At 41.5% G+C, this 27,573-nt stretch overlaps 1 protein-coding gene across 1 annotated transcript in view; it reads right to left on the minus strand.

The window, feature by feature from the left end:
- The window catches only part of ttn.1 (titin, tandem duplicate 1), a 140,520-nt gene that overhangs the window by 52,499 nt on the left and 60,448 nt on the right, over positions 1-27,573 (minus strand). Inside the window, exons 104-147 of the mRNA XM_059500462.1 lie at positions 25,821-25,942; positions 25,452-25,739; positions 25,058-25,354; positions 24,789-24,975; positions 24,583-24,698; positions 24,199-24,498; positions 23,074-23,373; positions 22,865-22,970; positions 22,559-22,755; positions 22,144-22,449; positions 21,731-22,009; positions 21,336-21,635; positions 20,943-21,245; positions 20,435-20,815; positions 20,044-20,346; positions 19,628-19,927; positions 14,602-14,898; positions 14,174-14,458; positions 13,783-14,076; positions 13,339-13,638; positions 12,916-13,224; positions 12,509-12,699; positions 10,569-10,998; positions 10,176-10,484; positions 9,887-10,068; positions 9,676-9,805; positions 9,242-9,541; positions 8,839-9,156; positions 8,434-8,730; positions 8,052-8,351; positions 7,627-7,941; positions 7,391-7,539; positions 7,111-7,261; positions 6,725-7,006; positions 6,326-6,628; positions 5,894-6,196; positions 5,503-5,784; positions 5,094-5,393; positions 4,706-5,008; positions 4,307-4,615; positions 3,863-4,144; positions 3,470-3,769; positions 3,096-3,389; positions 24-2,993 (exon numbers count right to left, since the gene is read on the minus strand). Coding sequence (XP_059356445.1) covers positions 24-2,993; positions 3,096-3,389; positions 3,470-3,769; positions 3,863-4,144; positions 4,307-4,615; positions 4,706-5,008; positions 5,094-5,393; positions 5,503-5,784; positions 5,894-6,196; positions 6,326-6,628; positions 6,725-7,006; positions 7,111-7,261; positions 7,391-7,539; positions 7,627-7,941; positions 8,052-8,351; positions 8,434-8,730; positions 8,839-9,156; positions 9,242-9,541; positions 9,676-9,805; positions 9,887-10,068; positions 10,176-10,484; positions 10,569-10,998; positions 12,509-12,699; positions 12,916-13,224; positions 13,339-13,638; positions 13,783-14,076; positions 14,174-14,458; positions 14,602-14,898; positions 19,628-19,927; positions 20,044-20,346; positions 20,435-20,815; positions 20,943-21,245; positions 21,336-21,635; positions 21,731-22,009; positions 22,144-22,449; positions 22,559-22,755; positions 22,865-22,970; positions 23,074-23,373; positions 24,199-24,498; positions 24,583-24,698; positions 24,789-24,975; positions 25,058-25,354; positions 25,452-25,739; positions 25,821-25,942 — 14,570 coding nt within the window. The remainder of the gene's footprint in view (positions 1-23; positions 2,994-3,095; positions 3,390-3,469; positions 3,770-3,862; positions 4,145-4,306; positions 4,616-4,705; positions 5,009-5,093; positions 5,394-5,502; positions 5,785-5,893; positions 6,197-6,325; positions 6,629-6,724; positions 7,007-7,110; positions 7,262-7,390; positions 7,540-7,626; positions 7,942-8,051; positions 8,352-8,433; positions 8,731-8,838; positions 9,157-9,241; positions 9,542-9,675; positions 9,806-9,886; positions 10,069-10,175; positions 10,485-10,568; positions 10,999-12,508; positions 12,700-12,915; positions 13,225-13,338; positions 13,639-13,782; positions 14,077-14,173; positions 14,459-14,601; positions 14,899-19,627; positions 19,928-20,043; positions 20,347-20,434; positions 20,816-20,942; positions 21,246-21,335; positions 21,636-21,730; positions 22,010-22,143; positions 22,450-22,558; positions 22,756-22,864; positions 22,971-23,073; positions 23,374-24,198; positions 24,499-24,582; positions 24,699-24,788; positions 24,976-25,057; positions 25,355-25,451; positions 25,740-25,820; positions 25,943-27,573) is intronic.

Here is a 27,573-nt window from a genome sequence, read left to right on the forward strand (position 1 = left end):
CATTTTACTGTAATAGGACATACCAACTGGATCCCTTGCAGTGAATGATCTCGATGGCTTGCTTGCATCTCCAACTCCAATTTCATTTTCAGCCCTGACACGGAACTGGTATTCATGATTAGGCAGTAAACCTGTAACAGTCATCTGTGTCCCGGCAATTGGGGACTTCACAACAGGGGCCCACCGAATGGCATGCTCTTCTTTTTTCTCAAGAATATAACCAGTTATAGGTTTTCCGCCATCATTATCAGGAGCACACCACATAACAACCATTTCATCTTTTGTAATTTTGGTAACTTCTGGAGCATCAGGTGCACCTGGTCTGCTGAATTGGGTTCTTGCAACAATCGACTCAGTTTCAACAGCTGGGCCAGCACCCATCTTGTTCTCAGCTCTCACTCGGAAGATGTATTCATTTCCTTCGATAAGGCGAGTAACTTTAGCTGAATTGGTAATAATAGCTGCTGAATGAATTGACCATACCCCTCTCTTTGTCTCACATTTTTCTATGATATAGTTATAAATCTCACAACCACCATCATCTTCTGGGATCTCCCATGTAAGCTTACATCTGTCCACAGAAATCTCTGACACTATCAGGTCTCTAATAGGACCTGGTCTGTCAAGAACATTCACCTTGGCCTCAGCAGAGCAGGTTCCAGCAGTATTTGTTGCAGTAATTATGTATTTTCCAGTATCCCCACGTCTTGAATTTGTGAGCAGGAATTTTGTGAAGTTAGTGCCAGTTTCAACTTGTACTCTTGGGCTTTTGGTGATATCTGCAGTGTCACCTTCTTTAGACCATTTTACATCAGGCTGTGGTTTACCTATAAGCTCTGCCTCAATTGGAACAGCATCTCCAGCTTTAACAACAAGAACACCCACCAGTTTGACTTTGAGCTCTGGCTGTAAAACTTCCTCTTTTACAAGAACTTCAGCTGTTGTCACCCAGTTACTCTCTCCTCCCTCATTCTTTGTTTGAACTCTAAATTGATAAATTTGGTTCTCAATGCATCTGTCAGCCATGAAATAGGTTTCCTTTATAGCACCTTTGTGTAATCGTTCCCAATCATCTGCATCTTTAGGCTTCTTCTCAATATGGTAAGCAAGGTTACGACTACCACCATCGTATTCTGGTTTCTTCCACTTAAGAAAGACAAATGTCTTGCCGATTTCAGCGATTTGTAAGTTTTCTGGCTCACCAGGTTTCTCAACTGGATCAACAGCAAGGATTGGTGCTTTTGTTTCTGTTTGTGGACCAGCTCCAATTTTATTCTCTGCACTCACACGGAAGAAATATTCACAATTCTCAACAAGTGGAGCTTTTAAAAGTCGTTTGGTGCAGTCAGAAGAAACAACTGTCCATCCTCTTTGACTTGGTTGTCTGCACTCAATTATATAATTAGTAATTTCAGTGCCACCGTTATCCTCTGGATTTTCCCAGGAAACCATACACGAATCTTTAGTCACATAAGCAACCTTTAAATTTTGACAGGCTCCTGGAATATCAAGTACATTGACAATAACTGTAGCTTGTGCTTGACCACTGCTATTCTTTGCTTGAATTGCATATTTTCCATAGTCAGCTCTAACAGCTTCCAGAATTACCAGCTCAACAAGAGGGAAGTTATTGTTCATCTCAGTGCGTTTATCTCTCCCTAAAGCTCTTGCATCTTTAGTCCAAGTGATTTCAGGGTCAGGTCTGCCCTTAACACGGGTTACAAGGTTGATGATTTGCCCTGCTCTAACTGTTATGAGGTCACGGCAAGCAACATCAACAGTTACATCAGGGGGAACAAGAATGTCTTTGGCAAGCACAGTTTCTGTGAGTTCTCTTGGCTCACCATCTCCAACCTTGTTTGAGGCTCTAATACGAAATCTGTACTCTGTGCCTTCACTAAGTCCAGGAACTCTAAATGCACAAAATTTGATTAGATCCTTGTTTATTCTATCCCACTTTGCAGAACCTGATTTCTGGCATTCAACAACATAGCCTAGGATGGGGCTGCCACCGTCTCTGGAAGGTTTGGTCCATACCAAATCTGCATATGACTTGCTCCAGTCCTTAAGCTTAATGTTACTTGGAGGCCCCGGAGGAGTAACTGGGCGTTTAGCTTTCATTGGGTCTGATGGATATGAAGGCTCACTTACACCAGCAACATTTTCAGCAAATATTCTGAATTCATAGCTATTGCCCTCAAACAAACCACAGACCCTGTATCTTACATCCAAGACTGGTGTTTTATTGACACGAATCCATTTACCAGTCATCTCCCTTCGCTCAACAATGTAGCCACTCACAGGACTTCCACCATCAGTTTCTGGTTCAGTCCATGACAGTGTTACAGCATTTTCTGTTATGTCAGAACATGTTGGTTGGCCAGGAGGACCTGGTGGATTAAACATATGCTTGGCAATAGTGGGAGGACTTTCTAGGCCAGCACCAATGCCAATTTTATTCTCAGCACGTACACGTACAATATATTCACGTCCCTTTTCCAAACGTGGGACTTTGGCCTTTGTACTTGTGCTTCCAGAACTCACAACTGACCATGGCTCCCAGGGCTTCTTGACATCCTTCTTCTCTACAATATAGTTCATCAAAGGTGTGCCACCATCATCTTTTGGTGCACGCCACTGGATTACCATATGATCAGGGGTTACCTCAAGGATATTTACGGGACCAACTGGAGCAGATGGAACATCAAGGACTGTAACATGTAGAGCAACAGACTTGCTTCCAGCAGGGTTTGCCACAGTAAGACCATACTCTCCGCTGTCAGTTCTGACACATTCACTAATAGTCAAGACAGTTGAATTTCCTTCAGTAACGATATTAAATTTGCCCTCAGTTTTAAGCTCATTTCCTTCACTTTGCCACTTGGCTGTTGGAGTAGGAATTCCTTGCATGACCGCTGGGAGGACTATTGTACTGCCAGCTTTCACAACAAGACCCTCAATAAGCTTCACATCAACTTCAATAGTTGGAGCCACTGAAAAAAAATATTTTAATTAACACTGAGCATAATAAAATGTAATATGTTGTCAGTTATTTTTTATATAATATAATATAATATAATATGTGTAAGCCTTACATGTTTTTTCCTGGCAAGTAATTGGCACACTGGTGTCTGGTCGGCTAATGCCAATTGCATTTTGTGATTTAACACGGAATCTGTATGTTTTGCCCTCCACAAGTCCTGTAACATGGCACTGAGGGTTGCTGACAGTCTTGAAGTTCACCCAGTCAGTTGAACCTTCTTCTTGATGCTCAACAATGAATCCGGTGATCTCACTACCACCTGTGCGTTCAGGCCACTCCCATTGAAGCCATACTTCTGTTTTGTCTGCATCCACATGATGCAGATTCTTGGGTGGACCAGGCGGATCTTTAGGTAAAAATATACAAATTAATTTAGCAAACGGGTATAGTCAAGCTGTTAAAAGTAATATTATATTTAATACTTACAAAGTGGATCAACTGCCTTGATGGGCTTGGTGGTTTCAACAAATGCACTCCTGCCAAACTGATTCTCAGCTGCAACTCTGAAGAGGTACTGAATTCCCTCCATCAGATATAAAGCCATAAGGCTAAGCTTTTTAGATGATGCACAAACTGGAACCCAGTTTTCAGCTGCTACATCTTTTTTATGTACAACATAGTGGGAGATCACGGCACCACCATCATCTTCTGGCTTTTGCCATGTTAGATAAGCTGACTCACTTGTGACTTCAGAGATCTTAAAATTCCTTGGTGGTCCAGGTTTATCTGAATAAAAAAATATATATATAAAATATATATAAAAAAATTGATTATAGACCATGCATTTACTGTTAAGTGTTGTTCTTAAAACATTCATACCAAGAGCAAGAACAGTGCATGTAGCAGATTTCGTTCCAGCAGCATTTTGGACAGTGATGGTATAATTGCCACAGTCAGCACGAGTACACTTCTTAATGTGAAGTTTGCTTCCACTTGCTGTGACCTCAATAAGACAATGAGCTGGAACTTCACCATCATTCTTTTTCCAGGAGACAGTGGGAATTGGCATCCCCTTAAATTTGGCACTAAGTGTGATGTCTGTCCCAACCATGGCAAGGTGGTCACGTGCCATATTGGCATCTAACAGCAACTCTGGCTCCTCTGCATGAGAATTGAGATTAGAAGGATAGGAATTACTAATACTATTTTACCTTCCAATATGTAAATAAACATACCTTCAGTTAAATAAGTTTAATTATTAAACAACAGCTACCTTTCAACACTACTGTTTTTTGAATATGTAAAGTAAAAGGAAGAAATTACCAAGTCTGTCATGAACCTTCACTGGTTCCTTGACATAAGCAGGCTCAGATTTTCCAGCTGCATTCACAGCCATAATTCTGAATAGAAACTCTCCACCTTCTGGTAGATTTGTCACAACAAACTTGGTGTCTGGGCATGATTCAGGAGTTTCATTTGCCTGGATCCATTCGATTGCACCGGGCTTCTGATACTCAATCAAGTAACCAAATAGTTTTCCTTTACCATCATGGCGAGGAACACGCCATGAGAGACTTACAGAGTCTTTAGTCTTGTCAACAGCTTCAGGTAAAACAGGCGGGCTTGGCTTAACTATTAAGGAATAAGTGAATAAAGAATTATCAAATGCTCTATTTCTTGATATGCATTAAGAAAAAGAATCATTAAATCATTAAGGCTTACCAATGGGATCCTTAGCAAGAATAGGTTTACTGGGAAGGCTAGGATCTCCAGTGCCAATTTCATTCTCTGCCATAACACGGAATTCATATTCACAGCCGTCAACGAGTTCTTGTACCCTATACTGTGTAGCAGGGTAGATTGGATCTCTGGTTGCACGAGACCATCTCTTAGCTGAGGGTTCCTTCCTCTCCAATATATAGTTTGTGATGGGCTTCCCACCATCACGAGGACGGTTCCAAATTACCAGTGCTGAATCATAGAAGACGTCTTTGACAGTGGGTGGCTCAGGTGCCTCGGGTACCCCTATAATAAGGTGAAAGAATATCAGGAACAAAACATAAAAATTTTGCAGCTTTAATGGCCTATTTTTTTGTGTGTTTTTACATACTGAATAGATCTTTAGCTTTCATCTCCTCTGATTCCAGTGGGTCACTTATGCCATACATGTTCTCAGCACTAATTCTCATGATGTATTCACGACCTTCTACAAGTTTAGGTACTTTGCAATATGTTTTTGTGGTGGCAGATGTTACAGCTGTCCACATGTCCCTGTTTACATCTCTCTTCTCAATTATGTAGTTAGAAATTTCACATCCACCATCATCAAGAGGGGGCTTCCAGGAAATAACCATATGATTTCTATGAACTTCCTCAAATACAACTGGACCCTCTGGAGGCAATGGTCGATCTAAAAGTACACAAAATATACAAAAACATAAGATGGGTCCAAAATATGTATTCACATTCATATATCAATTTATATTTGGTCAACTTTTGTCTTGTTTCATGAGATTTACCTGCAACTGTGAGATTACAAATGCCTTTACGAGCACCAGTACAGTTTTCAACTGTCACGCAGTATTTTCCACTGTGTCCACGCTGAGCTTTAATAATACCCAGGCACATTGTGGTAGTAGTGTTTTTGAACTTGATGTGGTCATCTGCTTTTAGTTCCTTGTCATCTTTTGACCAGGTGACAGATGGTGCTGGTTTTCCAGTATACCGTCCCTGGAGTGCAAAGCTTTCACCAACACGAACAACAACCTTATCACGGAAGTCCAGCTCAATTGTAGGGGGCTCTAAAATGGGAAAAAGAAAACAAATCATATTATTAACACTAAGATAATACTTAGTGTAATGTGTTGTACCAAATGAAGAACAGTGCAGAAAAAAAAAAAAAACACTCACCAAGTTCATTTTTACATGTAATTGGCTTAGTGGAGAAGGACGGTTTGCCTGGGCCAACTTCATTCACTGCACTGACACGGAATTCATACGTGTCGCCTTCACGAAGACCATCATAAGTGTATTTCTTATCCATCAGTGTCTCTTTGGTCAGTCTGACAAACTTGTCTTTGCCAATCATGCGAGCCTCAATAATGTAGGATGTCACTTCAGACCCTCCATCATGCTTAGGTGGCTTCCAAGTCACACTGATATAGTCTTTGGTGATGGCAGTCACCTCAAGTTCTTCTGGACGGTCTGGAACATCTAGTCAAAAATAGGTCAAATAATGATTAGCTACCATCAATACAGAATTTTATTTGTACAATAGCATTTAATATAGTTTCAAGCTATTTTTAAAGCAGGAAAATAGGAAAAACGAAGAAAAATACTTACTAATACGATTTTTAATCACAATTTCACATGATGTTTGGCAGAAAGGACCTACTCCAATTGCATTTTCAGCTGCAACTCTGAAAAAATATGCCTTTTTAAGCACCAGATTATTTACTATAGCATTTTGTCTGCCAGCTGTATAGGAGCAAGAAGTCCAAGCCTTGTGATCAGCTTCACGTTTCTCAATTATGTAGTTGGAGATGGCAGATCCACCATCATCATCAGGGAAAAACCAGTTCAGTTTGCATGAATCACTTGTGAGGTTTTCTGCTGAAAATGGTGCCCCCACTGGACCAGGGATATCTAAAGTAACAAAATAAGATAAGAAACAGTAATTTCCCTAATGTAGCTATTTCACAGTAATGTGTATATTATTTGTGTCTGACAATTCTAACTTACCAAGAACATCAACAATAACAGACTTCTTCACTTCTCCTCCCTCATTCTTGGCTGTTATTGTATAAACACCTTGTTGTGCCCTAGTGCAATCTTTAATTACCATGGAGCAGCTGATTGATGTGGTTTCAATAACAGCTTCTGATGGGACTGGATACCCATCCCTGCTCCATGTTATCACAGGTGGAGGTTGGCCTGACACATACGCAATGATACGAATAACACCTCCTGCATGAATAACCATCTTCTCCTTTACTGAAATGTCCAGCTCAAGGACTGGCAAAACTGAAATGGCAAAAATGTTTTCATTAAATTCCTATTGCATATAAATCCCACACAAGCAATAAAATAACACTTAATTTGGAGAATGTTAAATCACTGAGACTTACTTATATGGTCCTTCATTTCAAGAGCATCAGCAACTTCACCTGGTTCACTCAGACCTGCTGCATTAAATGCCAAAACTCTAAACTTATAAAATGCATTCTCTTTCAGTCCAGAGACCACAAATTTAGTTCCTCTAACTTCCTTGTCTTTGGCCTGGAACAGAAGGAAGATTTTTTTGTAATGAATGAAGAATGTATGAACGATGTTTTGCTGAAATTAAAATATTTAGGTATAGATGAATTTGGGTACACATAAATATTAAATATTAAATCTTAAATATACCTTGACCCATGCTTCTGTGCCCTCCTCTTTGTATTCAACATGGTAGCCCATGATCTTTGAACCTCCATCCTTCAACGGTGGAATCCATTCCAAGTCTGCTGTAGTCTTAGTCCAGTCCGTGACTTTGGGGGTTGGAGGTGAAGGAGGAGCTATAAGAAAATGGATTTGTCATTGTTTGAATCTCTATTCATAGAAAATGATATGAAATTGAATCTTACACTGTATTGTTTTCCTACCTATTGGCTCTCTAGCAAATGTTGGATCAGATGGCTCACTTGGAGGTCCACATCCTGCTGCATTTATTGCTGTCACGCGGAATAAATACTGAGATCCCTCAATGAGTCCCGTGACTCTGTGTGATATACCAAGTGGCATTGGCCTGACTGGATCACGGGTTACTCTGTTCCAGCGTTTAGATGTGGTTTCTTTACGCTCAAGCCAGTAGCCTGTAATTGGAGTTCCTCCATCTGAGTCTGGCTCTTCCCAATTCACAGTCATGGAGTCTATTGTGATGCTGGAAAGTGTTGGCTTGTCACATTGGCCAGGTGGCTCTAAAAATAGACATACAATAACATCAGTGTTATCAAGTGAAATAAATGTAATCTAAACATAAAACATGGCTCTAATTAGATAAACTTTAAATATGCAAATTAATACTTACTGAACACATCTCTGGCTACTTCAGGTTCACTATCAAGAGGCTCACCAACACCATACTTGTTTTGAGCCCTAATCCTGAAAATGTACTCATGGCCAGGCATTAGATTGTCGACCGTGAATATTCTCTCTTTGGGTTCACTAGTGACAGGTATCCAAGACTTCCTGTTGACAACACGTCTCTCAATAGTGTAGTTTGTAATTTTGGAGCCACCATCATCCTTAGGAGGCAGCCATGAAAGTGTTATCTTTTCAGCATGAATTTCCTCAAATTTGATAGGTCCAGAAGGAGCCCCAGGAAGGCCTATTTAAAAGAATAAAAAGGTTTTTTTCTGACAACAACACCTGTATCTCTTCATATGAAAATTTTTTTTGTCGAAATTTACCTAGAACATTAAGCCTCATTTCCTTGGAAACTGTGCCAAGGCTGTTGCTGGCAATAAGAGTGTAGAGGGCAGTATCTAAGCGTTTGCCCTGCTGGATCAGCAGTGTGCAACTATCATCAGAAACAAGTTTGTTGATGTGTTCATCATACTCAACATCAACCTTGTTTTCACTTTTGTGAGGAGGAGCCTTCTGCCATGTGAGAGTTGGAAATGGACAGCCCTTAATCTTAGCAACAATATGAATATCTGTACCCTGTTCAACCTCCATGAATTCTGGAAGCTCAATGGAAGGTGCCCCTAAAAGTGAAGGAATAAAGATGAATTTGTACACCATGTAACCCTAATTAACGGAATTCCTTTATTGTATATTGCTATTTGTATATTATATTGTATATTTGTACGCACTGTTCTGGTCCTTTATAATGATGGGTCCTGCCGTAGAGGACGGTCTACTGGCACCAACCTCATTCACAGCCTTAACACGGAATTCATATTCAGCACCCTGGTGGAGATCCTCTACTTTGAAGGTGGTGGTATCAATATCACGGCGGTTACACTGTCTCCAGGACTCTTGCTGGTTTCCACTGCTATCCCACCATAGACGCTCAACATTGTAGTGAGTTACAGGTGCACCACCATCATTCTTTGGTGGCTTCCATGTCAGAGTCACAATGCCCTTGGACACATCAACAATTTTGACTCTTGTCGGAGGATCAGGAGGATCTGCAAAAATGTAGTGTTTTGAATAAACAGGATAAACTGTATTTAAACATTTTTAATGTCAGACTTGTTTACAAAATATACTTACGAATAGGATCTCTGGCTTTAGTCCGCTGAATGGTTGTGATATGAGGTCCCAAACCAAAGCGATTCTCAGCTCTAACACGGAAAAAGTATTCTTGTCCTTCAATGAGGTCTGGCACAACTAAGGACTGTGTTGCGCAAGCTGGGTTGACCTTTGTCCAAGCCTTTCCTTCAGCAGTCTTTTTCTCAACAAAGTAGCTCTTGATTCTGTCACCTCCATCACAGTCTGGTGGCTTCCAGCTTAGTCTACATGTTCCACGTGTGATGTCACTGATTTTGAGATCTTTAGGAGCTCCAGGCAAATCTAGGCAAAAGATACATGATATAGTGAGATATGATATTATGTGATATAATACATACTTCTAAAATTATATTTTAATGAAGCTACTACTGCTTCAGGTTGTGACGTTTTTTTATTTCAAATATAGTGTTGCTTACCAAGTACATTCACGCGCACTTTAACAATTTTGGTGCCAGCCTGGTTGCTGGCAGTGATGATGTATCGCCCAGAGTGGTTTAATTTACATTCAGGGATTGCCACTACTGATGTCGTATCACTGGTTGATATCTGCAAAGTTTAAATGTAAAGTGTATTATTAAAATAATTTGGATTTAACAAACCAAGTGTTTTGGAAAAAAAAAATCCTACTTCTGAATCCTCTGGCAAAGTATGACGCTCATTCTTTTTCTCTGTTGGGGCAGTACCATCAAATTCCCATGTAACATTCGGAATAGGTTTGCCAGTGATGGTGGCTGGAATCTTGATGGTTGTTCCAGCACGGCAATTGAGAAGCTCATGAGCTGTCACCCCCACGGTAATGACAGGTTCCTCTGTAAACATGTCGAGTGACATATATCTTTAATCATAGATACCTTTCTAAATGTATGTATTAACTACTTTATATTACTGCAACACATCTACAGAAAATAAGACTTACCCAGAATATCTTGCACAATGGTATCGCCTGTTCTGGGACTTGGCTCAGATTCACCAGCAGCATTGACAGCAACAATCCTAAACCTGCATTTCTTATTCTCTTTAAGCCCTGACACAGTGTATGAATTGGTTAGGATCAGCTTATCCAGTGTATTGATCCTTCTCCACTCATGTGAACCTTCATCCTGAACTTCAACAATGTAACCCTTTACTGGACTTCCTCCATCTTTTTCTGGTGGGGTCCAGGACAGACTCACGCTGCTGGCGGTTTTGTCTGTTACTTCAGGTGCTGGTGGTTGACTTGGTGGTTCTACAATTAACATTTAAGAATGCAAAGATTTATTCATTAGAAATGGGGATTCTTAAACCTATCAACATAAGAAATATTACTTACTTCTTGGATCAAGTGCAAACACACACTCTGTTGCTTCACTTGGAGGTCCAACGCCAGCTGCATTCTGAGCCATCACATGGAACTGGTACTCTAAACCCTCAATAAGGTGGAGCACATTGTATTCCAGGCCCCTGACTGCTGGTTTCGTTACGGGAGCCCTGTTAACACGACTCCAGTACACAGCTCCTCTCTCTCTCTTTTCAAGCCAGTAGCCTTGAATGGTTGAGCCACCATTGTCTTTTGGAGGATCCCAAGTGACCAACATGGATGAACTAGAGTGACTTATAATCCTTGGCCTCTGGGGTGGCCCAGGAAGACCAAATGGATCTTTGAGTACAACCTTTTCTGATTCACAACCATCACTGACCCCGTACTTGTTCTCAGCTTTGATCTGGAACTGGTAAGTACCATAGGCCTCCAACTTGTACACCTGCAAAAGGGAATTAAAACAAATTTAAAAACATTTAAAAGCACATATCACAGTCTCATTCGAAAAAGAATTGTCTCATAGTAATATGTGTTAATAATAGGGGTGTTTCAAGACATTTATCCCATGAGATGAGACACGAGACTGAGTTCAAGAGAATGAGACAAGATTTTTTGACTTTTTTTTTTTTTAAGAAATCCTCAGTGATGAAATATATAGGGATAAATAGTTTTTTATTCAACTGAAAAACACAAAATGCAAAACATGTAGGTGCATCTTGAAATCAACTTGTTTCAGTTTTTTTTCTTAAATTTGTTTTATTTATTTTTTTCAAAATTCTTTTTTTTTTCGTTTTAATTGTTATGTATTCTTTTTTTCCATTTAAATTTTTTCAACTCCTTTTTAATAGTTAGATTAAATTTTATCAATTAAAAACCATGTCTAATTAATTAAAATCATGAAGCGTATACATTTTCACATCAATTTATTAAAAGTTTAACAAAAACTTCCTGTTTTGGGCCCTATGAAATGTTTTATTTTTTCTCACTATATTATTTATATTTTATTATTTTTATATTCTGTGTTTTAGCATGTCTAATTATTTGAATGTATAAACAACCTAATTTATTAATTTTAATAAATATTCTGTGTTGTGTATTTACATTTTTCTGGTTATCAAATTTCAGGCATAAAACATTTATTTAATTATCTTTTAATTATTGAAAATTAAGAAAACTTTATTTTTCGGCAAACAAATGGGATTTACTATAAAAATTAAACATGGAAGAAATTGTGTCTGATTAATCTTAAAAAAAAAAGTATAATTTTAGTAGTAGTAGAAGTATTAGTAGGCGGACTTTTATATCCGTGAATACCTTTACAGTTCTGTGTATGTGATATGGCTAGTTTTACTCAAATCAAACGGTAAAATGCTCAGGAAGTGACTCTCAGAGCAGTTCTGGATATGTTGTTCATGTATTCAAGTCCTCATTTAGTGAGACAGCAGACAGTGAAATCACCGTGAGCGTCTGCGCCATTCATTAACATAGACACACAGAACATGCTGGATTCATATTTTAAATCGACTTATGCGGCATTATATTTACAGATAAAATACATATCGTGATTTGATTCAAGTGTAATGACCTACTTTTGATTAATTCAAAGTTTGACAAATTTCTGTTTTCTGAATTCTTTTTTTATGACTGGATAAAGACTACACTGCTTAATTTTCCCTCTTATCATGCATCCATTTGCCTGATGAATGAATATGAAATATCTTACATACCACCATTGGCGAAAGGGCCAGTGTCATGCAAATATGTTTAAAAGGTCTAGACGAGGATATTGTCATAATCTCGCGAGATCTCGTCACACCACTAGTAAATATATATATATATATATATATATATATATATATATATATATATATATATATATATATATATATATATTTTTATATATATATATATATATATATATATATATATATATATATAATATATATACTAACCCCATAACGCCTGTCTATGACGCAGCATGTCAACTGTTCCCAGTCTGACTTCTTTTTGCTGGCATCTCTCTTCTCAATTATATAGTTAGTGAGGTCGCTTCCACCATTGTCCTCTGGAGCATCCCAGGTAAGGTAGCAGGACTCAGCTTTGATGTCAGACACCACAATGTTTCTTGGTGGCAATGGGCGATCTAGGGAAACAACAACAATGCATTTAGGACATCTTCTCAATGCATCTTAAACGTAATCTTGTGGCAGTATTGCTGAAAATGAGAGTTGGGTTCAACGCAATTTAATTACAAGAAAAGGCACTGTTTAACTTGTAACACCCAACACTACTTACTATTTGGTGAAAATTCTAAAAGTTTAAGTAAAATCAAATACTGTATACGATTTTAAAGTCTTACCCAAGATATCCACTCTGATTGTGCGTTGACCTACTCCACGGGTATTTGTGGCAGTTAACTTGTAAATGCCTGTGTCTTTTCTTACAGTTTCAGGAATACCAATTTTGGTATTGATAGTTTGCTTGTCAATCTCCTCTGATTCCAGTGTCATTGTCTCAGTAGGTTGGTCGATAGCTACTCCATTCTTTGTCCACTCAAGTGTAGGCAAGGGTAGGCCAACAATTTCAGCAGGAATTTCGATAGCTGCTCCCTTCTTGACAATAATAGCATCGCTCTTAAAGAATTTCAACCACTTAACAGTTGGCATAACTAAAACAGGGGAAAAATATAAATGGAAATAGTAAGGCATCCATTTAATTAAATCTAAAACTACGTGTGTTAAAAAAGTTTTCAGTGATTTACACTATATGGAGTGATACATACGTTCATCATCCTGAATATTAACACTGATTGGTTTGGATGGTTCTCCATCGCCAACCTCATTGACAGCTTTGACTCTAAAGTCATACATCATATTCTCAGACAGATTTTCCAGAGTGATGGTAAGGTCTTTGCAGAGTTGGCGATTGGCAACATCATATTCATTGCTGTCTTGTCTCATCTTTTCAACATAGTAGCCTCTGATTTCAGAACCACCATCGCTACGAGGTGGTTCCCAAGTCAAAGTAATAGTGCTCTTGGTTCTTTCCTTACAGTGCAATTTCTCTGGGGCAGATGGAACTCCTAAAATTTCAATAGTCAACATTGTTTATTGCTTTTGTAAGAAAACAAGTAATGCAGATTATAAACTGAGCATAATTCAAATGTATTTTCATATATAAGATAAAATTAACTGTTCTCGTGAATGTATTATTTAGCTTTAGTTACCTTTAGGATCTGCTGCTAAAACAGGTCCAAGTTCAACAGGAGCACCAAGGCCATACTTGTTCCTTGCGACTACACGGAACATATATTCTTCTCCATCAAGAAGACCAACAATGTCACATTTGCAAGCAGCAACTTCTAAGGGTTGTCTGTAAATGTGCATTTTCGCATCTTTTCTTTCAACAACATAGCCCATGATGTCATTTCCACCATTATCCAGAGGATCTGACCAGGTGAGTGAAATCATTTTCTTGGTCACATGAACTGTCTTAAGATCAACCACTGGTCCGGGGACATCTTTTGTTCAAAAAAGAACAAGAAAACATCCCAGTGAGGGATTACATTGCAGGTTTTAATAACCAATAATAGCTTTAATGAAAATAATTTGACTTACCCATTACATCCACCTTAACGGAAGCAGACTTGGTTCCGCTGGGGTTGGTACCTGTGATCTGGTATATGCCGTGGTCAGTTCTCAAAGCATTTTTGATGCTTAAACTGCTGTTTTTTCCTTCTGTCTCAATAACTGTGTGTTCCTTGTCTGGCTCTGCATCATCTTTTGTCCACTTAACTTCTGGTACAGGACGTCCAGTCACAACAGCAGGGAGACGCAATGTTTCTCCAGCTCTAATGATGACTCCATTCCTTACAGATACATCAAACTCAAGTCCTGGGGCCTCTGTAAATTCAAGTACAGATGTAAAATTTGATCACAATTTAGCTTATACATGCAAAGCAATGCTGAGATATATCAAAATCAGGGCTTATTGTTTAAAGAGTTTGTAGAAAGGAGAAAGTGCCACAAGTTTTTTTTTAACATACCTTCTGGCTCTTTGGCTTGAACAGGTTCAGTCATGCCTGGTGCTCCATGACCTGCTTCATTTACAGCATATACACGAAGGTAATAGTCAGCTCCCTCGGTCAGTCCAGTCACTGTGTATTTGCGGTCTTTGCATCTAAACTCAGTACAGCGGACCCAGTCCTTCTCTCCAACCAGACAGCGTTCAACATGATATCCAAGAATTTCTCCACCACCATTGTACAATGGAGGTACCCAACTGATATCGATAGTTGTATTTGTGACATCAACAATTTTTGGTACTGGAGGGCCAGGAGGCACTGCAAAAATATTGTTACATTTCATCAAATTATGAAATCATTTGGATCTAGTTAGTATAAATACAGTTCTCTTACGAGAGTTCTCTCGTACTGCGTCTTAGCTAAGACGCTACGGGAAAAGTCTCTTTTCACGAAATACTGAAGCAAAAAATTATCCTTAATTTTGAATTTTTGTAAAGTGTATTTGCAGCAGTACACAGCCATAGACGAGACGGCTCGCTCGCTCATTGGCTGCTCTGCGGCAAGTGCACAGCCTATCGAGCGCAGGTTGATGCAATATCAGACCAATAAGGCCAATAAGGGCTTCGCGCCCTTCACGCCACTTCCCGCCGAAACGGGTGTGGCCCAACCCTATAAAAGGAGCTGGAAAAAGGCTGACTCATCTGATTTTTCATCTCTTCAGCGAAGCTCACGCATCGCTGGATCACGAAGTAAGCAAGCGCCGTCTGATAGGCATCTCAGCGGGACGAGCCATTCTGAAGCTGCTGGCCTTCGCCGCCTTCCACTGCCGTTCCTGCTGCGCTCTCCGGCGCACATATCCTTTCAATTCTGTTATATCCAACTGTTCTTTATGCGTGTGTGTGTTCGCCCTGCGACACGTTCGTCCGGCCACGGCCGATGATGCTATAAATGTAGTGACGATGCCCACTGCTCAGTGCCCATCTCCACATGTAAGCACAGCCCTGCACACAGGGCTCGCGCCTATAAGATCGACTCAGATCAGTCACGCACTCCACATAATAAATGTGCCCACTCCTCAGTGCCCACTAACACTATGTCACACACGGCGCGTGGTTTCTATAAAAAACCACGGAAACCCGTGCACGTGCGTTCTGCCCAGGCAGACAGCGAGTCGAAAGCAGTAAATGTGCACACTTGCAGCCCACAATTACTCGCAGACATCACGAGTCCCACGGGACCCACTCAGCCCTCCCTCAATCGGTTAAGCACCGGGACGGGGTCGAGGAGGAGCGATCTGCCTGCTGTGATCAGCGCGCTCCCCGCCTCAAATGCCACAGGCGTAACGCCCATGTTACAGCACACCGAAGCACCGCCGTTGCCCAGTCAACAGAGTGCGCTTCGCATCCAGCCCTTAGCCATTCATGCAGATGCATGTTCAGCGCTTCCAGGGGTTTCGGATTGGGTGCTAGGCATTATAAGGAGAGGCTACTCGCTACAGTTTTCCCGACGCCCTCCGCGCTTTTTAGCGCGCGTCGAAACCACGGTCAAAACAGAAGTAGCATGCATACTTCGGGCCGAAATATCAAAACTGTCGAGCAGAGGGGCTGTAGAGCCTGTGTCTCAAGCTCAAAGCGAGGGGAGGCTGTACAGCAGATACTTTCTAGTGCCCAAGAGAGACGGGGGTCTCAGGCCCATACTGGATCTAAGACAGCTGAACAAGGCATTGGTGAAACGCAGTTTCAGAATGCTTACGACCAGGAAGCTCCTCGCGCATATTCGCAGAGGAGACTGGTTCATGTCAATAGATCTGAAGGACATGTATTTTCAAATACAGATGGCGTCAAGTCACAGGCGATATTTGAGATTCGCCTTCGAGGGCCAGGCATACAAGTTTACAGTCCTGCCGTTCGGCTGGTCTGTAGCTCCTCGTACGTTTACGAGGTGCATGGACGCAGCGCTCGCTCCCCTCAGACTCAGAGGCATGCGAGTGCTGAACTATTTGGACGACTGGCTGATTCTGGCTCAATCACGAGCGGAGCTCATGGAGCACAGGGCCGTTTTACTCGATCACCTCGAGAAACTCGGTCTCAGTGTCAACTAGACGAAGAGTCGCTGAACCCCAGTCAGACGATACTGTTTTGGGTTTAGCTCTGGACTCACGTTCCATGACGGCGCGGCTGTCACAACATGCGGCACGACCGTTTCGCTCAGAGAATGTCAGAGGATGCTGGGTCTCATGGCCTCAGCATCTCCGGTTCTGCAGTTGGGCCTGCTCCGCATGCGCCCCCTGCAGTTCTGGCTGAAAGCGCGGATACCGCGCGAAGCGTGGGTATCTGGTCGACTGCGTCTCAAGGTCAATCAGGGCTGCGTTACAGCCCTGAAACCCTGGACAGCAAACGACTGGTACCAGTCAGGTGTAAACCTGGGGACTTCCTCGAAAGTGAAGATGGTGTCGACGGACGCCTCCACTTCGGGATGGGGAGCGCTGCTCGAGGGCAGACCGTCCTTTGGCCTGTAGTCAGAACGGGAAAAGCTCCAACATATCAACTGTCTGGAAATGCTGGCAGTGGAGAACGCGCTGACGCGCTTTTGTCCCCGAATCAAGGGCCGCCACGTCTTAGTCCGTTCGGAAAACATGTCTGTGGTGTCCTACATAAATCGCCAAGGTGGTCTCGGGTCCCGAAACCTGTACAGGCTGACGGAACGCCTCCTGGTTTGGAATCAGCGCAACTTGCGCTCGCTGAGGGCAGTTCATGTGCCTGGGCTACAGAATCTGGGTCCAGTCAGGCTGTCCAGAAACAACATCCCCAAGAGATTTGGCAGGGCGGAGGTGGACCTCTTCGCGTCCCACGAAAACGCTCACTGCCCCGCGTTCTTTTCCAAGAACGAAAGCGCGGTGTCACAGAGATGGCCGTGCTGCCCGCTTTATGCTTTCCCTCCCGTCTCCCTCCTTCCGCAGGTGATAGAACGGGTGAGAGAAACGAGATGTTCAATACTGCTTGTATCACCTTTTTGGAAGAACCAACCATGGTTCCCAGATTTGATGCGGTTAGCAGACATCGCCCCGTGGCCAGTGCCTTTGAGGAGGGACCTCCTCTCGCAGGCCAGGGGCTCGATTTGGCACCCTCAACCGGAGTTGTGGTCCCTCCATGTGTGGGCGCTCAACGGTTACCCGCTGATCTCTCAGTGGGAGTGCTAAATACCATCACTCATGCTAGAGCTCTGTCGACACGACGGCTGTATGCCTCGAAGTGGTCGGTGTTCTCCAGCTGGTGTACAGCTCGGGGATGTTCACCCCTTAGTTGTGAGGTGACGGAGGTTCTCTCCTTCCTACAAGAGCTGTTGGATAAGGGCAGAGCCCCATCCACGCTCAAAGTTTATGTGGCGGCCATCGCAGCGTTTTCTGAAACAGCGCTCGGTCAGTCAATAGGAAGGAACGATTTGGTCATCCGCTTCCTTAGAGGAGCTAGGAGGCTGAATCCTCCCAGACCTCCGTCAGTCCCTATATGGGACCTCGCGGCGGTTTTGGAGGCCATGAAGGGTCCCCCTTTTGAGCCTATCCAATCGATTAGCCTCCAGCATCTGTCGTTCAAGACGGTATTCTTGTTGGCTCTCGCTTCAGTGAAGCATGTGGGTGACCTGCACGCGCTCTCGTGAGCTAGTCGCGCTTGGAGTTTGGGCCTAATGACTGCCAATTGATGTGCCAAAGTCCCTCAACACGCCATTTCGGGCTCAGGTTATTGCCCTGTTTGCCCTGTCGGTGTCAGGAAAGGATGGAGACTCGAGTCTTCTTTGTCCTGTTAGGGTTTTAAGAGCTTATGTGTCTCGCTCCGCTGTCTTTCGACAGACTGAGCAGCTGTTTATCTCGTTCAGTGGATGTTCCAAGGGAATGGCTGTTTCGAGACAGACTCTATCCAGATGGATAGTTGACGCCATAGCGTTGGCTTACGCTTCCAGGGGTCTTCAGTGCCCACTGGGCGTCAGAGCACACTCCACGAGGGGCGTCGCCTCGTCGATGGCGTGGTCTACTGGGATCTCCTTGCAGGATATATGTATGGCGGCAGGTTGGGCCTCGCCATCTACATTTATCAGGTTCTATAACCTGGAGGTTCCCGCCTTGCAAGCAAGGCTGCTGTTGGTATAGCCGAATCAGGGCCCTGATGGGAATTCTGAGTTCGTGAGCGTTATGCACTGCCGACTGTTATATGGGCAGTATTGCGTAAGACTCGCATTGCCACATTGGTCAGGCCTTGCCTCGACTGTGTGATGATTGTATTGCCGCATCTACGGGTGCTGCTAGATATGGGACGGAGGGCTCCCCCCCTCTCCTGTCCTGGGCTCTCTGTGAGTCCCTCGGGTGACTGTGCACTGTAAATCCTGGGCGTTGCTTCAGGTTTATTGGTGTGTGATCCCTGCGCGCACAGCGTTTTACATGGGGTTCCGTAGCGTCTTAGCTAAGACGCAGTACGAGAGAACTCTCGTAAGAGAAGAGGGAACAAGTACTGCGTTCTCTGCCGTGCATACGATTCACTCTGGTTCGCTTCGGCGATGAACTAAATCAGGTGAGTCAGCCTTTTCGAGCTCCTTTTATAGGGTTGGGCCACACCCGTTTCGGCGGGAAGTGGCGTGAAGGGCGCGAAGCCCTTATTGGCCTTATTGGTCTGATATTGCATCAACCTGCGCTCGATAGGCTGTGCACTTGCCGCAGAGCAGCCAATGAGCGAGCGAGCTGTCTCGCCTATGGCTTTGTACTGCTGCAAATGCGCTTTACAAAAATTCAAAATTAAGGATAATTTTTTGCTTCAGTATTTCATGAAAAGAGACTTTTCCCGTAGCGTCTTAGCTAAGACGCAGTACTCGTTCCCTCTTCTAGAGAGAACCGAGGTTACGTTAGTAACCGAGTACGTTTCATCACACTTTAGTTTGGGGACCATTTCTCACTATTAACTAACTATTGCTTCAATAAACTAAAGGGTTACAATAAGTTTTAGACTGATAAAAAAAAATAACAACATAACAATGTTTAGTTTTCGTTTTTCACACTTACAGATTGCATCCATTGCAGTCTGAGGGTCAGTTGGTGGACTGAATTCTCCCGGGCCAGCAAGATTTTCGGCACAGACCCTGAAGACGTAAACAAGGCCCTCCAAAAGACCCTCTACCTTAACCGAAAGTGAATTAAGGAGATTGTTGTTCACTCTGGTCCAATATTTGCTGTTGACTTCACGTCTCTCAACCCAATAGCCCAAGATAGGACTACCATTGTCCTTTGGCTCATGCCAGCTGAGAGCAGCTGTGCTGGAGGTGACCTCTCCAATTCTTGGCATGTTGGGAGCATCAGGTGGTTCTGAAAAACAATATTTCCAAATATTTTCTAGTGACAATTAAAATGTTCAAATAATTTCAAATAAAACTAAATATAAGACAACTACCATTCAAAGTATTAATAAAATATAATTTTACCAAATTGATTCTTTGCAATAAGTGGTTCAGAGTAGCATGGATGTCCACAGCCAAACTTGTTTTCAGCTGTGACTCTGAAGATGTACTCCTTTCCTTCAATAAGCTTGGTTACAGGGTAATTGTATCCCTTGTGGGCCGAGGTCACAGTTACCCAACCAATCTCATCAGTAGTGTTGTCTTTCTTTTCCAGTATGTAGTTGATGATCTCACTCCCACCGTCATCAAGAGGTGCATCCCACATGCAAACAACAGAGGTGTTCCTGATCTCATCAAATCCAAAGTTAACAGGGGGGCCAGGCTTATCTGTAAGTTACAACAAGCAGAAATGTTCATACATTTTTTTCATTAAATAAATGCTTAGGAAGATACTGTAGTTCCAAAAGTAACTCACCAAGAACATTGACTTCACATGATGCTGTTGCAACACCATGGGGATTCTCAACTCTAATAGTGAACATTCCATGGTCTGTTCTGATGGCATCACGCACCATCAGAGCAGTTTCACACCTTTTGCTCTGGTCAAATGACAAGCGATCTAAAAGTGGTGGATGGAATTCTTCTTCAGGTTCAGGATGAACAGACTTCTTTTTCTTCTTTTTCACAATTTCTGGTTTCTTCTTAGCTGGTGGCTGCCTCACATTCTCATCATTTCTGAGCCATGTAACAGTTGGGTAGGGAGATCCAGATATGTAAGCATCCAATCTAATCTCTTCGCCCTTTTTGATACTGAGGCCAGATGCAATACGGGCATGGAGTGATACCTTTGGTAGTTCTAAATTAGAAAAAAAGTAGAATTAAAAAATACACAACAGTTATATGTAATCTTTTACTTGACACAGAAGATTTCGAAAAGTTTGCATATTTTAAATGAAACTGTAATAGATTTTTTTTAAACATACCAACAGGATCAGCAGCCTTAATCAATGCTGTACTGCGAGATGGTTCACTTGCTCCTGCAATGTTCTCTGCACGGACACGGAACTGGTATTCCTTTCCTTCCGTCAAGCCAGTGACAGTGTAGGAGAAACCAGGTACCAGATTTGGAACGCATCTTTCAAATCTATCTCCATCTTTTTCAATCTTCTCAAGAATGTACCCTGTGATTGGACATCCACCATCATATGGTGGTGCCATCCAAGTAACAGTGATTGAATTTGAGGTTGGATTGTGTCCTTCAACCTCAATTGGTGGGTCTGGGTGTTCTGTAATTAATGAATTAACAATAATAATAATAATAGAACATAAAAATGTATCTAAAATAAAATATTAATTCAGAAATTAATTATACTCACGTTTTTGTACTTCTGTTATGACAGGATTACGGATTTCAAGAAACTCGCCACTACCAATCTTGTTAACAGCCTTCACTCTAAAGTAATATTCACCATTGAGCATAAGATCTTTGACCACAAAACTTAAAACATTGTCTCCAGACATTGCAGGCAAAAATGTCTTCTTCTGAGCTTCCCTACGCTCTAGAACATAGTGCAAGATTGGGCTACCACCATCACTCTCTGGAGGCTCCCAAGAGATCTTGCAAGAGTTCTTGGTGACCTCACTGGAAGAGATGTCCTTACATTGTCCAGGCAGGCCTTTTAATGGAAAATATGAGGCATTGAGGTATTTTTAAGCAGTAGGCTTTATAATTGTGACAAATGGAATCAGTATTAGAGTTACAGTTTCTTACCAATCACTTTTACGTTGATTGTGCCAGTTATTGAACCCAGACTGTTCTCAAGAGTAACAGTGTACACGCCAGCATCTTCGTGTTTACACTTGAGAAGCTCCAGGTGAACACGATTGAGTTCACATGTCAATGTCAGTCTGTCTTCAGTCTTTAATTCAGTGTCACCCTTTTTCCAGACCATTGATGGTTTCGGTATTGCTCTGTAAGGGATTTTTATGTCCATCTTCTCACCCTCAATGATTACAATGTCTTGGGTTTGGAGAGTCATGGTTGGTGCACCTTTAAATATTGAAAGATGTATTAAATATCAGTACTAAAGCAATAAAAAAATACAAATATTGTTATACACACACACACACACACACACACAAACACACACATTCATCCACAAAAAATAACTGAATAGTACTTACAGTCAGGGTCTTTGGCAAAGACTTCATCTGAAATTTCAGAGGGATCACCGACTCCAACAGCATTGATAGCACGAACTCTAAGAACATATTTTTTCTCAGGAATGATGCCTTCCTCAGCCTTAAACCTGAGCTCTTTGACAGGACGAGCATTAATTCTCATCCACTTCTCAGTTCCAGCTTCTGACAGCTCAACATGGTAGCCTGTGACTGGACTTCCGCCATTCTTTTCAGGAGCTTTCCATGTAATGTTGATGTGCTCTCTGCTGGCATCAACAATTTTGGCTTCAAGCGGAGGAGAAGGTGGACCTAAAAATCCACATGAATCAATCCAGATTATGGTGTGTACATAATATTCTATCACTAGTGTTAGTGTTGTAAATTGCATGCTTTGCATTTATGCATTAAATTAACATACTTATGGGATCTTCAATGGTCATGATAACAGTAGGTTCACTTGGGTCACCAACTCCAGCTTTATTCTCAGCACGGACCTGGAACTGTACCTCAGAGCCTTCATCAACATCAGTCACCTTGTACTTGCATTCAGGGCCAGATGTCTTTCCAGACTTTACCCAACGTGTGCCTACTTTCTCTTTCTTCTCAATAACATACCTATGAAAAGGATGATTCATAAGACTTTTTTTTCTTGAACACCACAAGCTACACATCATTTTATTTGAAGTTTACACAACAAGTGTTTTATAAATAAAAATGTTAATACTTGGTTATGGGTCTTCCACCATCACTGCTGGGTGGTTCCCATTTCAGGTCAACATGTCTCTTGGACACTTCAACAACAGTCAAAGCATAGGGTGGTCCAGGGGTTGCTAGAAAGGACAAAAATGACCAATTTTATGAAATCTCTCTCTCTCTTTCAAACACACACACACACAAAATATAAAATAAAGATAAAGATGTTGTTCAACTCACTGAAAGTGTCCTTGGCCAAAATAGAGTCCTCTAGTTCACAGAACTCGCTTACACCAACTGCATTCTCAGCAGCAACACGGAAAACATAAAGAGAGCCTTCATTCAGTGGAGTGACAGTATACTTGGTATCTTTCACTGTGGTATCCACAGCCTGCCAGGCTCTGCGTCTGACGTCTCTCTTCTCAACAACAAAGTTGGTAATTGGAGAGCCACCATCACTATCTGGTTCAGTCCATTTCAGGTCACAGTTGATTTTAGTAATGTTTACCACCTCAAGCCAGCGTGGGGCATTTGGAGGATCTTTTGGAATAAGAATAATACAAATTATATTATTGTTTACACATCATTGCAAGTTGAACATAGAAATCAGAGAATGTATTAAAAATTGGGGTTTGATATGATGATACTATTCTGGTTAAACCATTATATATGTAAAAATAAAAATGACTTGCTTCAACGCATATACAAACAATTAACTGTCTTGCTTTTTGACATCTACAATAGGTACTGATATCTAGATAAATTCTTGATATGATTTTGATATATATATATATATATATATATATATATATTACATTACATTTATTCATTTAGCAGACGCTTTTATCCAAAGCGACTTACAAATGAGGACAGTGGAAGCAATCAAAAACAACAAAAAAAGCAATGATATATAAGTGCTATAACAAGTCTCAGTTAGCTTAACACAGTACACGTAGCAAGGGATTTTAAATAATATAACAAATAAAATGAAGAATAGAGCTAGCTAGTGTTAGAGGCTGCTCAGATTGAGTTGGGAAGGTCATTCCACCAGGAGGGAACATTTAATTTAAAAGTCCGTAAAAGTGACTTTGTGCTTCTTTGGGATGGCACAATCAAGCGACGTTCACTTGCAGAATGCAAGCTTCTAGAGGGCACATAAGTCTGAAGTAATAAATTTAGGTAAGTGCAGAGCCAGTGGTAGTTTTGTAGGCAAACACCAATGCCTTTAATTTTATGTGAGGAGCTATTGGTAGCCAGTGTAAATTGGTAAAGAGAGGTGTGACATGTATTCTTTTATATATTTGTTGCCTGCAATGACCATAATTCTTAAACAAATCACTTATCAAATCTTCTGTAAACACTCACAGTGTCTCTCTTTGCAGACAACGGGGTCACTTGGGTCACTGGGTTCACTCTCTCCAGCAACATTGACAGCCTTGACTCTGAAAGAATACTCCTGCTTCTCCATCAGACCCTTCAATAAATGCTCTGTTGTTGGCACATCCTCAGCTACACGAACCCATTCCTCAGTTCCACTCTTTTGAAGCTCAATTATGTAGGACTCAATTTTAGCACCGCCATCATGTTCAGGTCTGGTCCACTGCAGGTCTGCTGAAGTCTTGGCAATGTCTTTGATGAATGGTTTCCCAGGAGCCCAAGGAGGATCTAAAATAACAACAATTGAGATTCATGACTTCAAATTTGTATTATTTAATTGCCTTAACATTGAAAAATAAATCCGTAACATACCAATTGGGTCTTTAATCAAGACTGGGTCAGTCTCAGCACTTGGCTTTCCTGATCCTGCAAGATTTTCAGCCAAAACACGGAACCTGGCCTTCTTCTTTGTTGGCAGACCTTTCACCCTGAAAAGGTGACATTCATTTGAAACTTTCTAGAGTTTTGCACTTCCATCACCATTAAAATTCAGACATAATAAAAAATGATTATCCTACCTGTACGATATGTCCTTAACTGGTAGCTTGTTACACCTGATCCACTTGTCAGTCTCCGGATCAAACCTCTCAACCCAGTAACCAGTGATGGGGCTTCCACCATCTTCATCAGGCTCATACCAAGTCAGAGTTACAGCATCCTTTGTGATATCAGAAGGCTTAACCCTGGTTGGTGCCCCAGGAGTGTCTGAGTAATAGAGAAAGATAATTAATTTTGTAAATAAATAAATGCATACATACATGTATTATATAGTGAGCTGTATGCTTACCAAATGAATACTTTGCAACAATAGGCACATGCTCTGCAGGTGTCCCAATGCCATACTGGTTCTCAGCAGATACTCTAAAGACATACTCCTTCATGGGAATGAGTTTGGAGGCTTTAAAAATGGTTTGTTTGATTGTAGCTGACAGTTTCTGCCACTCTTCTTTATCTGTGGGTCTCATCTCCACAATGTAATTGGTTACTGGTGAGCCACCGTCATCTCTGGGGGCATTCCAGGCCAGACAGCAGGATTCATTGGTGATTTCAGTGATATCAAAAGCAGCTGGAGGGCCAGGTTTGTCTGTTTTTCAACATAATGACATAACATTAACATTATATTTATCATCACCACAGATTTCTTTAATTTGATTATGCTGAAATGACAGAAAACACCATACCAAGAATGTTGACATCAACAGTTGCAGTGGCACGGCCACTAGTGTTGACTGCCTCAATGATATAGGTGGCTGTGTCAGATCTGGTTGTGTTTGCAATGGAAAGTGTGGAATGGCCAGGTTTTGTGTCGATGGTAATCCTATCATCTGGTTTGAGGACAAGGTCAGCCTTTGTCCATTTTACTCTTGGCTCTGGCTTGCCAAGCACATCAGCAGGCAGGTCAATCTTAGTGCCAGCCCTAGCTGTTAAGCCTGCTAGAAGCTTTACATCCAGCTGGATTTCTGGTGGCTCTGTAATATAATAAAATATTAATATTTAGTGAATTTTAGTGAATCATTTAACTATTATACTGGTGGACCTAGATCACTAACCTTTAGGATCTACAGCCAGTATCTCATCTGTAGCCTTGCAGGGTCGGCTGGCTCCAAGTCTGTTCACTGCTCTCACACGGTAGGCATACCACTGACCCTCAGTAAGACCAGTCACCTGGAACCTGGGACACATATAATGATAACGATTAAAGATATATAATTATAAAACACATTATAGGTGTATCTCAATGAATTAGAATGTCATGGAAAATTAATTTATTTAAATTTACTTCAACTCAAATTCTGAAACTCATGTTTTAAATAAATTCAATGCACACAGACCGAAGTAGTCTACTGTTTAAGTCTTTGGTTCTTTTAATTGTGATAATCTTGGCTCACATTCAACAAAAACCCACAAATTAGAATACTACATAAGACCAATAAAAAAGAAATAATTTTAGTGAATTGTTGGCCTTCTGGAAAGTATGTGAATTTATTGTACATGTACTCAAAACATGGTAGGAGCTCCTTTTGCTTTAATTTCTGCCTCAATTCGGCGTGGCATGGAGGTGATCAGTTTGTGGCACTGCTGAGGTGGTATGGAAGCCCAGGTTTCTTTGACAGTCGGATTCAGCTCATCTGCATTTCTTAGTCTCTTATTTCACATTTTCCTCTTGACAATACCCCATATATTCTCTGTGGGGTTAAGGTCTGGTGAGTTTGCTGGCCAGTCAAGCACACCAACACCATGGTCATTTAGCCAACTTTGGTGCTTTTGGCAGTGTGGACAGGTGCCAAATCCTGCTGAAAAAATGAAATCAGCATCTTCAAAAAGCTGGTCAGCAGAAGGAACCATGAAGTGCTCCAAAATTTCTTGGTAAACGGGTACAGTGACTTTGGTTTTCAAAAAACACAATGGACCAACATCAGCAGATGACACTGCACCCCAAATCATCACAGACTGTGAAAACTTAACATTGGACTTCAAGCAACTTTGGCTATGAGCTTATCCACCCTTCCTCCAGACTCTAGGACCTTGGTTTTCAAATGAAATACAAAACTTGCTCTCATCTGAAAAGAGGACTTTGGACCACTGGGCAACAGTCCAGTTCTTCTCCTTAGCCCTGGTAAGACGCCTCTGAAGTTGTCTGTGGTTCAGCAAATTCCTTGACACGCCTGTGTGTGGTGGCTCTTGATGCCTTGACCCCAGCCTCAGTCAATTCCTTGTTAAGTTCACTCAAAAATTTTAATCGATTTTGCTTGACAATCCTTATAAGGCTGCGGTTCTCTTGGTTGGTTGTGCTTCTTTTTCTTCCACTTTTTCCTTCCACTCAACTTTCTGTTAACATGCTTGGATACAGCACTCTGTGAACAGCCAGCTTCTTTGGCTATGAATGTTTGTGGCTTAAGGCCCCGATATATTCCAAATGAAGTTCGTTTTCGTTCTTCGTTTCGGGGCAAAAAGAAGTTTAAAAAGGATAAGCGACGGTATACTGTTAACGAACTTTCCAACACCCCCGCACTGCTGGAGGCAGGGTGTAAATTAATGTAAACGTGTCACAACACGCGCATGTATCCCCTAAATAAAACAACAATGAAATGAAGTAGTGTAGGCAATCTAGGTGTGAGACGGGGCCCAATGGTCAGAATATTATAGACAAAAGAATACTGATTAGCAGCAGTTCAGAGTCAAGTATCATGTGTCCAATACAAAAGAACCATAATCAGTCCTTTATGGGAAGTGTGTATGTCTGTAAAACTTTACCATTATGTGGGATAAAAATATTGGAATCAGTTTGTTGCTTTATTTTAT

The sequence above is a fragment of the Carassius carassius genome, chromosome 19 (genome assembly GCF_963082965.1).
Source record: "Carassius carassius chromosome 19, fCarCar2.1, whole genome shotgun sequence".
Lineage (NCBI taxonomy): Eukaryota > Metazoa > Chordata > Actinopteri > Cypriniformes > Cyprinidae > Carassius > Carassius carassius.